Source organism: Aptenodytes forsteri, unplaced genomic scaffold (assembly GCF_000699145.1).
Source record: "Aptenodytes forsteri isolate BGI_AS27 unplaced genomic scaffold, ASM69914v1 Scaffold255, whole genome shotgun sequence".
In the NCBI taxonomy this organism is placed as follows: Eukaryota; Metazoa; Chordata; class Aves; order Sphenisciformes; family Spheniscidae; genus Aptenodytes; species Aptenodytes forsteri.
The window spans coordinates 3763664-3779100 of NW_008794888.1; the positions used below are offsets into that span (position 1 = coordinate 3763664).

Sequence of the window (15437 nt, forward strand, 5' to 3'; positions counted from 1 at the left end):
GGATATTTAAAATGAGACTAAACAAAGTGCTAATCAACATACAGTAAGACACAACCCTATGCTGGCTTCTGGAAAAAGCTACTGCCCTGCCCGGCACAGAACCAAGTCTCTCCTGGCTGAGTTCAATGTGATAGGGACAGCTGAACCCCAGCTCATCCCTGCTGCCATCCAGGTGTCCCTGCACAGCACTCGCCATGCTCTGAACACTAAAAGGAGAGCAAGGAGACCAGCTCAGGTCCAACAAGGACTCTACTCTGCTCAAAAGCCATTAATTTCCTCTGTATCTGAGTTGGTCCTGGAAGAGGTAGTGCCACGGAGTAAATAGCTGAGCAAGTGGCACTGGCTGGATGTGAGCTGCACAGAACTGACTCTGGTGTCTCTGCCATCTCTGTCTGTCTCTGCCATATCTCTCTGCAGGATTAATCCACAGCATGGATTCATTGTGCAGAAATAATTGAGTTGACTGTACAAGTACATCCTATTTCAAGCACCTGCAGTATTAGCTGTAGCAATCAATGAATGTGTTAACTGCTAGCAAGCCAAATTTCCCCACTTTATAAGTGATGCATATCACACCTTGCAGAAGTGACCTGCCCCTTCTACTTTCCCAAGAATAGCCATCCTTTCCCGGGTGAACTTGGGGCAATTTCTTATTGAATAATTGCCATTATTCTTACACTTTTAATGTACAGTTTGCTCAGCTCGGGACAGCTGATGCAGCCAATTTGCTCAAGGATTCTATTTTGAACTTTGCTGCTGTTATACTGTCTACCAATTTACAGTAACAAGTAGCAGACCCAGCCAGAAGCAAATCCCCACTTGCTGGTCCCTGCAGAAGCACAAAGACAGACATTTCTTCCCCGAAGGCTTGTAAAGATGGACCAGCTGAGAAAGAGAACATGATGCTGGGACTGGGAGGCAGGGGACGTTAAGTGTTTTGCCTAGATCACACAGAGAGGCTGTAGCAGAGCCAGAAACCGAACCAAGGCGTCCTGAGTCCCTGTTGCAAGCACTCTGCCTCACCACTCCTGCATGCAAAGCCAGTAAGCTGGCTAGTTCTGGGGCCATGCCACTCTCCCACGTGCAATCCTAAAATCCCTTGAAAAATTAGACCATGATCCAGATGAGGACATTTGGGTAGCTGTCACAGAGCTATGAACAGTGTCACTCCCAAAGTGACCTGCAAAGCCACCTTTTAACTGTGAGTTACCACCATCTGCCAAGGAAGGACCACTTGCACGAGGTGGGAGCAAGGCTCCGGTTTCTGCACAGTCCCTGGGATGGCTCAGAGACCCAGCTCAAGAAATGCGCGGGTACGGAAACAGATGCGGCGAATAGAAAGACGATCTTCGCTCTTGGGATTCCTATTCTCTCCTTCCCTGCTTTTCCCACTCTCGCTTCCTTCCTCTTTTCCCCCTTCCAGGCACCCCGGCCAGCCTGCCATTAGCTAGTTTCACAGCCACGCTCAAGCCTGCAGACATAGGGACTAGGTTATTTTTTCCTCCGGGCATTAGGCTATGGTGCAGAGCCGAGAACCTGATACCCACCACTGCTGTCGGATCCGCAGCTCGGCTCGAATTCCAGCAAACAGAGCAGCGGCACACTGTCACCTTGTGCCACAGATGGAAGGGGAAATGTCTCTGTCCTTATACACACCTTGGAGCAGCTGCTTTTTCTCTGGCCACGGCACGGGCCACATCCCAATAAGCACAAACAGCAAGATGCAGCTGCCTCCAGAACTGCTCGAGCGAGACACACACAGGGGAGCACCTCAGCACTATGACACATATCTGTACAAAGACCTCGGACAGACACACAGACACCAGACAGCTCTCCCGGTGCCCCCAGGCACAGGTGGGGCAGACCATACCTCCTCTAAACCAGGAGACCAACCAGACATGGAGAGAGTGCAGACAGCAAGCACAGGGTGGGGGATATGCACTTTAGCTGGGGGCTCTGATCTATGCAACCGTGGGGTCACTGCTCCGGTACTTACAGGTGGGCTCCCCGCCTGGGTAGCCCAGATGGTTTCTGATGGCTTCCCATAAATCATAGTCTTCAAAATTGAAGGCAAATTCATCAAAGTCTTCATAGCCGAGTGAGTTGCGAATGCAGGTGCTTATCGCTTCCTCCGGGCTGCTGCCCCCTTCTGATTCCTTCGCTGCCTCCTCTCTCTCTTGAAGGGTTGTCATTTTGTCCTTGCGAAGGTCAGGGGTCAGGCACCATGAGCCACTCACCTTCAGAGGAGGGCCGGGGTAGCCAGGCTGATGTGCAGAAAGCAAGCTGCCCCTGGGGGGCTTCACCGCAGCCCTGGGGCCAGCCCCAGTGCCTCGCTCCCCTCCTCACGGGGCATGAAGGTGCTGGCTACAGCAGCCCCTGGGGACTGATGAGGTCCCAGAAAGGCTGGCTCCACCCGGCGATGCTTCCGTGGGGGGCTGCCCCACCGGCTCCTCAGGAGCAGGATCCTCACTCTGCTGCGGGATCTCGTGCCGGCTGCCCAGGGACACGGCGCCTGTGGCCCGGGGACAGCCAGGCTGTGCGTGCAGCACCGCTTCTCTCCCTCGCTCCCCTCTGGCGTCTCCCTCCCTCTCCAGCCTGCAGAGCAACCTATTGAATTCTCCATGTCCTCGGGCCCGGAGCGTGCATTTCCATGACGTCTCTTCTGTCTGCCCTCACGCCGCACACAGGGGCAGTCCCCCTCCGAGGCGCTCCAGAGGGGGCAGCTGCCTCTCCGCCAGGAAAGCAGAGGAGAGGGGAGGCTCCTCACCTCACGTTTTCTGTGATGCCAGAGCTGGCGTGTCGCACAGAGGGCTGATCGCTGGGAAAGTGTGTCAGGAGAGGAGAGCGCTGGGTCTCAGGGAAACGCAGGGAGCCCTGAACCGGAGAGGGCAGTGGGGTGGGTGGTGGAGCAAGCAGCCGTGGGGTGGGTGTGAGTAGAGGTGCTGCAAACATGGGGAAAGGCGCTGTGGACACCACAAAGCTGACAGACAAGAGCCAGGGTTGGAACAGCAGGGGCTAGGGGACAGGGAGGTGAGGACCAGGTCCTGCAGCAGGCTGAAGGCCATGCCTGGAGCTGCTAGGGAAGAGGGCAAAACAGGGAGAAGCAAGGGACATGCTCACTAATAGTGTAGGTAGTGTCACAAAGCCTCACTTTTCATGCCGTCCAAGTCAGCAGACGCCAGCATCTGGGCTTCAGCCTCGTCCGTGGGGACGCGCTGGTACGCTGCGCTCTCCAGTGTGGTCATGCTGCCGATGCACATCCTCTCCTTCAAGTCATAGGTAACCCGTTGTCCACTTGCCACCTGGCCCCAGGGCTTGCGCTTCTCCCACCCACGAGACAGACGTTCCCGAGGCCCAGGGAGGCTGCAGGAACCAAAAAGACCAGTGGTAGCAAATGAGGTGAGTGAGGATGGGCACTAGCCGCTCTCAGGGGCTGAGGTCCCTTGGCCCAGCCCTGACCGACAAGTCCCTGAGAAGAAGGAGAGCCAGGAGTCACCTGTCCCAACACCTAAAGGTTGCCCCTTCTGCTCCTCCTTTCCGCCACCGCAGAGTGGGATCAGCTTGTGGCCAGTGTTGGGGACCCACCTCTGAGTCAATGGCCTCATGGTCCCCTGACTCGGCCGAGCCTCCTGGGGCTTCCCAGCCTGCAGGTCAGCACGACGGTGCAAGTTAGCTGGGAGGGAGGGTACTCCACATGTGCAGGCCAGTGCCCCCAAACCTGCACCCTGGGGATTCCACGGACACAAGGAGGTCACAGGAGTCCCAGGGAGTGATGGTCTCACCAGGGAGCAGCCGTGTTGCTCACAGCCGCTCTCCCTCTGGGCCCCAGGCCCCCTCTCGCTCAGCCAGTGCCCCCAAACCTGCACCCTGGGGATTCCACGCGGACACAAAGGTCACAGGAGTCCCAGGGAGTGATGGTCTCACCAGGGAGCAGCCGTGTTGCTCACAGCCGCTCTCCCTCTGGGCCCCAGGTCCCCTCTGGCTCAGCAGGTGAGTTCAGGCTGGGCACAGCCACTACCCCTGGGGACAGGGTCTGTGCGGCAACCCCAAGCTGGGGAGAGTGGCAGGCAGCTCAGCACCACTCTCCTACCTGCGGAGGGAGGCAGGGCCCTTGTCCTGCAGCAGGTCGGCGAAGCATGGCACGGGGGACAGGATGCCACACTCCTCCTCCATGTGGAACTGGGCAGGGGCCAGAGTGCTGCCGGACTCCTCCTCATCACTGCCGATGGTGAACTGCAGAGACGACAGTCCTGACAGCAAGAGCCAGGGCAGGCAGCCTTCACCCCAGTCCCTGACACGCAGATCCTCCCCATGTCCCCACCTCCTAGAACGCGCCACACTGACTTCCCCCACGTGCCCCATACCCTGGGACTGGCCATACTGAGCCCCCCCCATATCCTATACACCCTAAGAACAGCCACATTGATCTTCCCCCATGGGTCTTATATCCCCAAAATGGTCATGCACACCCTCCCCAGCATCCACCCCAAGCAATGGCTTATCTATCACTGTCCTCCAGTGACCATCTCTGCTAGGCAGGGACAAAACCACTGGCCATAGAGCCCCCCCCATATCCTATACACCCTAAGAACAGCCACATTGATCTTCCCCCATGGGTCTTAAATCCCCAAAATGGTCATGCACACCCTCCCCAGCATCCACCCCAAGCAATGGCTTATCTATCACTGTCCTCCAGTGACCATCTCTGCTAGGCAGGGACAAAACCACTCTTCCCACAATATTGCACAGCTACAACCTCTTCCCCCTGAGCAGCACACTCCCATGACCATACACCCTGGCACCCTCCCGGCATCAACCCTCCCTCTACCTCCCCCCCAGCCTCTGAGCCCTGTCCAGGTAGGGATGCCCTAGCCTTGCCTTTGGTTTGCTTGGGGACTCCAGCTTAGGGGATGTGTCCTTCCCACGAGCTTCGCCCTCAGACTCTGCAGAGATCTCTTTCTCCTGGGCCTCTTCTGCCTCAGACTCTCCTTCTTCCTCTTCTTCTTCTTCCTCCTCTTCCTCCTCTTCTCCCCCCTCCTCGTCCTCTTCCTGGATGGTGGGGGTCACCTCCGAGGGGGGTACTGAGGTTTTCTTCTTTTTCCTCCTCCTTTTTTTCCTCCTACTAGCACGGGGGGGCCTCTTTTGGAACTTGAGGGCAGAAGGGAGGTGAGTGGAAAGGGGATGATGGATGTGGTGCGAGGTTCGGCGGTGGACTGAGAGAGAAAAAGAGAGTCAGGGGCAGGAAGAGGCTGGGAGGAACCTGCCAGGCGCCCCTCCAGGAAACAGCATGGTCTGGAGATCAAGGGCCAGGAAGGGCAAGGAGAGCCACCAGCCCACAGGGACACAGCAAAGCTCTTTCAGTGATGCAGCAGGCTGTGTCCAGCCTGGGGTGGCTGGGGAGGCAGCCCCCATGCAGTGCCAAATCACCCCAATGCAGCTCCACTGCCCTGGGGAAGGCAGGACTCCTCTCCCGGTGCTGCTGAAAGCCATTTGCATGGCTACGCAGAGCTGCGGTGGCCTGCCAGAGGCACCATCTCCTTCCTACACATGGGGAAACATTTCTCGCGTTCTCAAACAAGCATGATTTGGGCCCTTTACAAACATTTCTTTCCTGCATAGTGTTCTTTGAGTTAAATAGATGCGCCTTATTTATCCCCCAGGCTTTGACAGAAAGTCCCTCATGCATACCTACAGGAACCACAGACCAAGCCTTTTAGTGCAGATGCAACTTAAGTCCACATCCCAGGTACTGTGAGGGCTTGTGCCTACCAGCCTCTGAAATGCAGGTTCAATTAGGAGGCTGTCTTTTAAAAATGAGGGTAAAAAACAGGGCAGAAGGACTTTTCTTTAAACTAATCTACAAAGAGAAATTCATACAGGCTTGACCTGGGTGTCATGGGAATTAGAGAGTGAGAAGAAATTAATGGCATTTCTGAGCCTACACTCAAAAACAACGATAATGCACCATGCAGGGAACAGGGTAAGTTCAGCATCTCCCTGCGAGAGAGAGGAAAGCCATTTCTGCCAGGTCTATCTGCAGGCACAAAGCCTCCCATAGGCAGTCTGCAGGATGCACGGATCCTGGGGCTGCACCTGGAACAGTTGAAATCACGGGGGCACCAGCCACTTCGCAAGGGGGCTTTGCTCAGCAGCTCTTCCTGAGGAATTGTTTCCAGTCTGTTTTGATTTGGTTCCTTCCCAGCTTTCCTGTGACATGGCAGCAAAATCTGTTTATAGTGAAAACTACCTTCAAAGGACATTTTCAATGGAAGCTGTAACCTTCTCCCTGGGAGAGCCAGGCAGGTTCATTGTTCTGCTGTCATGTTTCCTTTCCTTTGGTTTCTCAAGTCTTTTCTCCCTTGTTTCCCCCCTTGGGAACAGCAGGGATATTTCACACACACCCCTGGTTCAGCAGGAGAGGCTTGTGGCGAGATTAGAGGAGATTGGGAATGGTCAGACATCTGCAAATTGGAAAGAGTTTGGGCCCTTTATAAACACTTTTTCCTCCAAAGTGTTCTCTAATTCTTTGACTTAACTAGATGTACCCTATTTCACTCACAGGTTTTGGCAGAAAGGCCCTCCTGCCCCGCTGCTGCACTCCTGTAGCACTGCTCTGCATGCCACAGATAGGTCAGGCATGAATTTCTCATGTAAGAAGAAGCAAGGAAGGCCTCAACTGTACACTCGTTGCTCCTTCTACAGCACAAAGCTGCTGGTGAGGACATAGCCCATCTTTCCCTTCTGGCTTGTTTACATCAGCCCAAGACAGAAACATTTACATTTTAGATCAGAAGGAAACCAAAGCCTTGGGCTGCAGGGAAGGGCAGTGATGGCAAGTGGCTGAACTGGCACAGAAGAGAGGAGCACCGCTCTTCACCCCTGCACTCAGCACTCCTTGTGTCAACTGATCATGTCTCCACAGAGGTGGCCTGGAGGTGGGAAAAACATACCTCTCCCAAACACAAAAGGCTTCATGCCTCCCTCTTCTTCCTCCCTGTCCTCCTGCAACTCCTGTGTGCCCAGCCCCTGCCCTCCTTCCCTGCTCCCTTCCTTGCACTGCCTGCCTGTATGGAAAGTTATTGCCAAACCAGTGTCCCAGACATTTGATTACACTTCTCAGTGAACTAGATACAAGAGATATGGAAAAGTAATTTGGATATGGAGCCCAGAAGGAAGAGCCTACATATTAGGAATTCCCGGCTTTCAACAGGGCAGGAAACATTTCTAAACCCAGAGAGCATTCACCTCCGTGGGCTGGTATGTTCTTTCAAAGTCTAATGACCTAACCAGATCCGAATATGAACTGCATAAAACTTCTGATAACCAGGGTTGATGTAGTCCTAGATAACAGGGATACATCAGGAGCTCAGAGGAAAACAAGCTTGATTCTGACAAAGAAAGAAAGAAGGACTCTCGTATTAAGAAGAAAAAAACCCCAAAACAGTACAAATCTCTAGTCAAATTTTCAAAGAAGCTTCTGCCATGCATGCTTAAGCAGATCGTCCATGTCCTCCAAGCCAACCCACACACCTGTGCACACAGGCAGAGCTTCAGAGCAGGTAAGTCCTACCAGCACAGGACAGGTATTCAACCCACAGCAAAGCCAGTAGCACCTTGCAGCCATGTGCGTGAGTGACTGTGTGCTCAGGTGGAAAGTGTTATTTGAATGGAGCCTCTGTAGAGAAATGACACAAGCAGAAAGGAGCAGCTGGGGTGCACTACGGTAATAGACTTTTACCAGAAAACTTTTACAACAGCCATTGGAAATAAGTGGCCAAGCAGAAAACAGCCTGGTGAGGTACTTGGAACATAATGTTCCTGAGGTTGTATCCCATCAAAGCTAAGCTGGAAAATAAGCAGTATCTGACTGTGGAGAGCCAGAGAGTGGGAAACTCTCCCAACCATTGCTACTTGTCTGCTACACAAGCAGGCTGCTGGCCGGGGGCCTCTTCTTCCTGCCTTTCACTGCTGTTACTACAAGCTAACGCAACCCACCTACACCAGGCAATAGCTTACGGCCACTCTTGTGGGCACACTCTCATTTTACAGCCAAAGTGAGTTTGGGCAGACTGGTTGCCTTCATCATGGAAGGGCAGTTAGAGGAATAAATATGATGATCAGAGGAGTTCAGGTGAGATAGCTACAGCATTTTAAATTCACACCCCATTTTTATTTTGCAGTCCTTTCTTTGAGCAGATAAGCCTGATGGTTTCGTGGTTGCTATTTAGAAATACACAGGCATGTCTGACTGGAGCCATCTGCTTTCAGACTGGGGAGGACAGCCTGGCTTCTGGCCATATTTGGATGTTTCTTTGCAGCCATATGGAAGAAAAATAGTTTCAAACGGGAAATTTCAACGTGGGGGAAGTGGCTGCAGAGGTCCCTGATGCTGGGTGAGGAGGTATGACCCTGGGCTGAGGTATGCTGCCGCGTGGGCTGGGCAGTATCTACGCCTGCAGGGACGGGGAAAACAGGGAACAGACTGGGAAAAGGCCGTGGGCACCAGTGCTAAACTGGGTGTACGTAACGCTTTGGGAACACTCTGAAGGGAGGAAGTGAATAGCAGGCTAACACGATCTGCAGGGTCCCAGCACAAGGCTGCAGAGCACGTGGGGCTGAGCGAGGGTTGGCGGCGAGGGTGGAAGTGTGTACAAGGGTTCAAACCTACATACATTCAAAATCTCTCTCGCTGTAGCTGCGTCTTTGCTTCTCCAGATTGCTTGATGCTGATTTGCTTATCAGGTCCCCAAATCTCTCGATTGACAAAGTCTTATCCAAGTCCTCATCGTCCTCGGCACCAGGAGAGGCCTTCTCTGCACGATCTCTGCCCTGCACAGAAATCGCCAGACAAGAATCAAATGCTGCAGATCCCTACAGCCCTCTGGATCCTCTTGCCCTGCAAACGGTGCTGGGCTTGCTGAGGAGCAGCAGGCTCCACACAACAGGGCTGGGGCATAGTTTCTTACTTAGAGGCACAGCTCCGCTCAAAACCAAGAGCCAGAACAGATCAGCAAGCCTCCAAGCTGTACTCTGCAGAGATACCTTAGCGGTCCTCCACACCTCCCCTGAGTGGCAGGTATCAAGGGACTATGTCAGTGCCTGTCTTTCCTACCAGTGGAGATGCATAGCTTTTGTTTAGCTGGAATTTCTCTCTCCCCACATCTAACTGCTGTCCTCTGGCCTTCCCTTTGCCCAGTCTGCCATCCCTCCCTTTCCTAGACCTCCTCCATATTTCCCCCTGGGAAACAGCATCCCTGCTCTGGTGAGCTGCCCTTGGGTCAGTGACCACCCTGTGCCTTCCCACCTCCCCTCTGCACTCCTAGGGGACCCTGTTCCCCTTGGCATGCCTTCTTCAGGCTCTTCTGCCTCTTCTCCTCCTGTTTCAGGCTGTGGGCACTTCTCTGCCTTTTGCTGGTGGAGACGCTCCGAGAAGAGCATTGCCAGGTGACTCCCGTCCTTTCTGCCTCCCCAGCAGCTGCAGCTGGTAAAATTTTCCGTCAATATAGCCGAAATGCCAGCGCGGAGCTGTTGTGGACTCCCGTGTTTCCATGGAAACAGGAGGAGGCCCAACTGTGACAAATCTGTCTGTGCTGGGCAGAAAGAGGGAGCAAGGCAGCTTTAGCTGAGTTGTACCTCTCCCCGCATTCCCCAGCTGTTCCCAGCTGTGCCCTGGGAGTGGCTTTGTATCTGTGGGTGAGACTGCTTCTCCTCTCACCTTAGCATGGGTGTCCCAAGCCCAGCCTAAATGGGGAGAGTCTAATTGCAAGCTGCCCAACTCCTCCTGCCGCTTGCCTACCCCACCCAATGGCATGTGAAGGCACAGAGACCCCAGAGAGCAACCTCTGGCCTTTTCTGGACCACAGTTTGCTGTCTGCTTGGAGAGTGGATGTGGGCTCATGGGCAGCCTTGGGGCACCCTTCGTGCAGACCTGTCCCCAGGGAACGGAGGCTGTCTCCTACTGCAGCAGGCTGCCAGGACGCAGGTCCCGCACTCAGCCTGGCAGGAGCGCGATCCCAGGGGAAGAGACAGCCCCGCTGCTGCTGGATTCCCACCTCACCTGCTGCAGGTCGATGAAGACATCTCCTACGGGAGGGGACTCTCCAGCTGCCATTTTGGTTCAGGACCTAAGGGCCTGGGCAAAATATCAACCCTTCTCTTTCACCGGCAGGCACCCAGCAAACCTGGAGAGTGGCATAACCTGTGGAGAGAGGGCAGGACAAGGGAATGTCGTGGGAGACTGCTGGCCACTGCCCTCAAACCCCCTGGCTCCTAACCCAGAGAGGTCACCTCACCGGCCCTCGGGGAACCTCCCCGGCATCACTAGGACAGGGCTGTCCCCCGGCACGCTGCAGTGAAGGGGCAAGAATGGCCCAGCCCGCGCTGTTTTGTGCGCCGTCTCCAAAAGTTCAAAGGCAGGTGGGACCCTGTCCTCCTCCAAACAACCTGCTGCTCAGAGGGTGCAGGGGCCGACTGAGACAGCAGCTATGCATAGATTCTGCACGGGCTGTGCTAGAGAAGGAAAGGCTTCCTGCTGAGACCCCTCTCCACGAGGACATCTTTGCAAAGCCAGGGCATGACTGACCACCAGGGAAGAATAAAGTTGGAGAGATGGGGTGCTGGGAGGGCATGCCAGGAGCAGGCAGCAGAGTGGTCCTGTGCCACCTAGCTTTAATTGGGCAGATCCCAAAATGGCCAGGAGGAACATCAGAGAGATCTGTGCAGGCCGGAGAGATGACACAAGGACAAACAGTTCAGCATCCAAACACCAAACACAAAACACATGTTACAGGAAAAGAGGACAACCTTCAGACTGCAGATCTGTGCCCTGTCTGCACCAGCGCGGATGAGGGACGCAGAAGACCCCGCAGGCAGTCCGAGGGAGCGCTCTGCTCAATATGCAACTGCAAGTGAAGGCAATGAGGTGCCACAGTTTACAAGGAATGAGATGGAGACTAACACAGAAACAGCTGCAGTCGTATCATCTGCAGCAACAGCTCAGGCTGAGCTCAGCATGGGCTGCACCCCAGGAAGAGTTGGAGATGGCACATAGACTGGCACTGGGAAGATACCGACCTCCAAAAACTCATCTGAACTCATACGGAGAAGTAGAGAAGATGTAAGCACATGCACAGTGCTTTGGGCACAGGGATAAGTGAAGTGTTCTCATCTCACAGCACAAGAAAAGGGACAGTCATTAAAACTACAAGGGTAGAATACAAATGAATTCAAAACTGCAAAAGAAAACATTTTTTTCAGTGATGTCACTGAGGAGGAGAAAACTGCAAAGTCAAAGGATAGCTTGGCTATCTCTCTGGGTAACAAGTTGTTATATTTATGACAAAGAAAATTAAGAGAAGTTAAACTCATCTTTCAGAACAAGCTAATCTCTAGCTATGAAAGCTTTGGAAGAAGTATTATATGTTATAACCCGGTGATCTGCTGAGGGGTTTCTTACTATCTCATCTGAAGTACCTAGTATGGGCCACTGTTCCAAGGCAGACCACTAAAACACTAAAACAGATGGTCTAAAGGCGACACCAGTAAGGCCACTTCATCATCCCTCCTTCTATCTTTGAAGATCTCCAGAAGGTGCTACTACAGTCTCTGCTTACTCTGCCTACCTGAAGGTGCACATTTAGCTTATTCAAACCAAAAATCCTGGGGCCATCTGTAAGGCAAGTTTTTGAGGAGCTAATCTGACCACTGATGAAGCATGCTCCCTTGGTCCACCCTCCTAATTATCAGGAACAAGGCAAAACTCAATGGAAAAAAACTCTTCAAACACACCTCATTGAACTCTTCAGTGATTGAATCCCTCGATGAGACCTGAACAGCTCAAGAGAAATATGCTGTCAAGACAGACGTCTAAAAAGCAAATGCAGAGTCCAGGCCATAAGGAACAGGACAGAAAAGAATTAAAATACCCAATCCGCTCTGTAGATCTTAAGCTGTAATATTCAACTTCACACCCTGTTTTCCAAGAAAGATAGAGCAAAAGGGTTCCAAGAGAGAAAGCAGAAAAAAGGAGAAAGGTCTGGAAATAATCTGTAAGGAGAGACTGAGCTGCTTTTTAGTAGGAGACATGATAGAGAAAAGGGTAATACATGGCTTTTATTTCCTTTTGCATTTAACTCAAGAACAGGGTATCATTCCATGAAAGCAAAGAGCAGCACATTTGAAACTGAAGGCAGGGAACGCTTTATTCCAGTGGGAAGAGCTGGCGGGGGGGCCTGGCTCCGCAGTCCTGCAGGGCCATGGCATCACAAATGTTAAAGAAAGGATTGGGTATTTGTAAGGAACATAACATCCACAGCTCCAGACTGCCTGCAAAAACGTGTTGCAAGCACTACTACTTCAGGGAGTAAAATAACAACGGGGCTTTGGACGGCAGCTCCTGTAGTGGCAGAATCCCCAAAAACTAGCAAAACGGTAAAGGTAATATAACAAAAAAAATGCTAATGCTCAGCTCCACCTCTGTGCCACTAATGTGTCTTGTGGGGCCTCCAAAGGAAACTGCAAACTATCAGCAGTGTTGTGAAACAATGTGCTTTGTTTCAGGTCAAGCTCAGGTTTGTCTGGAGCTAGGCAGAGGCTCGCAGGGGCATTCGTGCTCGGGGCGGGAGGAAACCCATGGCCGGGAGAACTGCTGGATGCAACAAACTCTGCTGGCTCCAGCTTTGCAAGATGTTACACTGAGTTTAAAACTACAGCTTGACTGCCTAAACGAAGTTAAAAGGGAGGGAAAATCCAGCACTTAATCTTTCTTTACCCTCCAAAGCAGCATATTCTGAAATATGCTGAAAATATGTCACACTAATGACACTGCTGAACAGCTAAAAGCAAGACAGTTGTACTGGCAGTAAAGCGAGAGAGCCCTTGGGACTTCCTTTGAAATTTCAGAGGGACTGCGAGGTGCTCACGGGGTTTCCGTCAATCCCCCGCTCATCACCCTGTGAAAGCAGGACGCGATGCGTGGGCGCCCCGATCCGGCGCTTGGGGGCAGCTGCCGGACAGGCCCGCTGCTTCGGGCCAAGAGAGGGGCGAGGATGGGAGGCACCTTCTCCGACCTACCACCTCTCCTGACTTCTCGAGAAGGGAGAGCCCGTGGCCTGGGAGCTGGGAGGGGCTTGGGGGCAGAGCTGCCAGACAGGCCCGCTGCTTCAGGCCAAGAGAGGGGCGAGGATGGGAGGCACCTTCTCCGATCCCAACCCTACCACCTCTCCTGACTTCTCGAGAAGGGAGAGCCCGTGGCCTGGGAGCACTGGTGCTCCCTTTCGGTGCGTTAATTGATGGCTGGCCACTAGAGGCCACCTGCCCCTTACTCTGTGCAACCTGGTGCAACCTCTTGGAGAAAGGCTGGATGGACACCTACACGGATCTGGCCTGGCTTTTCTGTTACCCACAACAGACGGAGTTCAGAGAAGAGCAACAAAAAATTGCCAGTAGGCCAGAGGGACTGATTTATAAGGAAAGGTTAGGAGCTAAATTTGTCTAGCGCAATATGGGATGACTAAGATGGGGAGGGGACAAGCCAACAGTCTGGAAAGATCTCAAGGGTGTAAAACACGACTAAAGATTTATTTTTTTTCAGGCAGCCCTGCACAAAGAGACTTAGAAATGGGTTAAAATTTAAAAGAGAAACTTAAAATGAGTATCAGGGAGAATTCTGCTAATAAGCATCATGCTGAAGCGCCCAGCCTGCTGGCATCGCTGCCTGGGCTGCCATAAGAAGAACACAAGGCAAAAGGGGAAAGAAAAAAAAAAAACAGTAAAGAAAACTGAATGAATGATACCTTCATCCTATTGTATCTCCTGGTTGTCGGGAGTACGTGATTCAGCATTCCCGCTAGAAGTAATTTTCAGTAATAGAAGCGTCATGCCAGCAGGCCAGATTCGAAGGGAGGCCAGAAAAATCCACAGCCTGCCGACCTGTGCGCACTCACACCTCCCTGCTCTCTCCGCAAGTGCATCAGTAAACAGAGCTGGCTCACCTAAATCACCATACCTCATACCAACCATCTAGGCTAAACGAACGCTGAAGGAAAGCGAGCAGGCATGCCCCTGCGATGCTGGCAGCTACGGCATCTCCCACATGTTGCTAAAAGGGACTCCAGTGGAGCTTCCCCCAGCCCCCAAAGGCTGCTTCACAGTGCCAGTGCAGGAGCTTTCCTGTTTTGCTGAGAAAAACACATCTGGCACGTCTTCGAGGGGCAGAGGAGAGCAGTTCACGCTGCCCCTTTGCAATAAAGATGAGCCGGAAAGGCTACGGCAGGCTGCTCCAGCTCCGTGGGCAAGGGGCTGCATGGAGACAGACTTCAGGCCCCGCATCCATCTCCTCAGCTCTTCCTTAATCCCCTGGCCATCGGGCTGAGAATAATTTAGCCATGGAGTGTCTAGACAAGGAGTGGATTTTAAGATAGGGATAAAGCCACAGGGGCAAAGCTGGTTTGGGGATAGATGAGAAGAGACTCTGGCTGATAGACACAGATGGGAAGAGCTCGAAGAGGAGAAGGATTAGAGGCCTGGGAAGGTTTTCCTGGGAAAACGTACTGATGAGCCTGTCCATGGAGGAGAGGAGCAGGAGGGGTGCTGCTGCATACACCGAAGCATTCGGATGCTGCTGCGACAGTCACAGCCTCAAAGCCGAATGAAACGGAAGTGGGCTGCATTGCCCCTACTTCTCCCCTGCCACGGCGGAGGAACGGGGACACACATACCAGAATGAAAAGGCAACACATAAGACAGTAAACACACAAAGTTTTCAGGCGTGAAGGGTTTAACCTGTGGATCTCTCTGCCACATGGCTACGCTGAAACTAAGAATACAGAGTATTTTATAAGGCTTAAATATTCCAATGAATCCTATACCCTACTGAACTACCCTGGATAAACCACCACAGCCATTCACTTCCGAAGCACCTGCTCCATTCCCTGACTCTCCCTTCACAGAGGTACCAGACGGGACAGAGCTCGCACGGCCGACAGACACATACACGAACACAGGGGAGCAAAACCCACTCCAGAACGAAGTACCAGCACCAGACAGTGACAAGGAGACACCCCTCCACTGGACGTACAGACGGCTCTGACAGACACACATACAGCCGGGGGAGTGAGGAGACGTAGGCAGGCACTGGGGATGCACTGCACCATGTACCGCGCCGTGCCATGCCACGCCGTGCAACCCGTACGGTGCGGTGCGCAGGACCACACCACGCCGTGCAGCATCCAGCACCGGGTACTGCGCCGTGCCCGGGACTGTGCTGCGTGCTGTGCCGTGCCCCGTGCCCCGTGCCATGCACCGCCCTGCACCATGCCGTGCCATGCACCATGCAGCGCCCTGCACCGCGCCGCGCCACGCACCGTGCAGTGACCTGCACCATGCCGTGCCGCGCGGCACCGGAGCGCCCTGTGCACGCCGCGCCCGGCACACGGGGC

General features: G+C 53.4%; 2 protein-coding genes across 2 annotated transcripts in view; one reads left to right on the plus strand and one right to left on the minus strand.

Annotated features, from left to right (window-relative positions):
* The window catches only part of SLC4A3 (solute carrier family 4 member 3), a 28269-nt gene extending 18136 nt beyond the window's left edge, over positions 1 to 10133 (minus strand). The window contains exons 1-5 of the mRNA XM_009274916.2: positions 10058 to 10133; positions 8673 to 8829; positions 4879 to 5213; positions 4091 to 4233; positions 3152 to 3363 (exon numbers count right to left, since the gene is read on the minus strand). Of these exons, the coding sequence (XP_009273191.1) occupies positions 3152 to 3363; positions 4091 to 4233; positions 4879 to 5213; positions 8673 to 8829; positions 10058 to 10111 (901 nt within the window). The 5' untranslated portion in view covers positions 10112 to 10133. The remainder of the gene's footprint in view (positions 1 to 3151; positions 3364 to 4090; positions 4234 to 4878; positions 5214 to 8672; positions 8830 to 10057) is intronic.
* A 5017-nt stretch (positions 10134 to 15150) lies between these two features.
* The window catches only part of STK11IP (serine/threonine kinase 11 interacting protein), a 20700-nt gene continuing 20413 nt past the window's right edge, over positions 15151 to 15437 (plus strand). The window contains exon 1 of the mRNA XM_009275005.1: positions 15151 to 15196. Coding sequence (XP_009273280.1) covers positions 15151 to 15196 — 46 coding nt within the window. The remainder of the gene's footprint in view (positions 15197 to 15437) is intronic.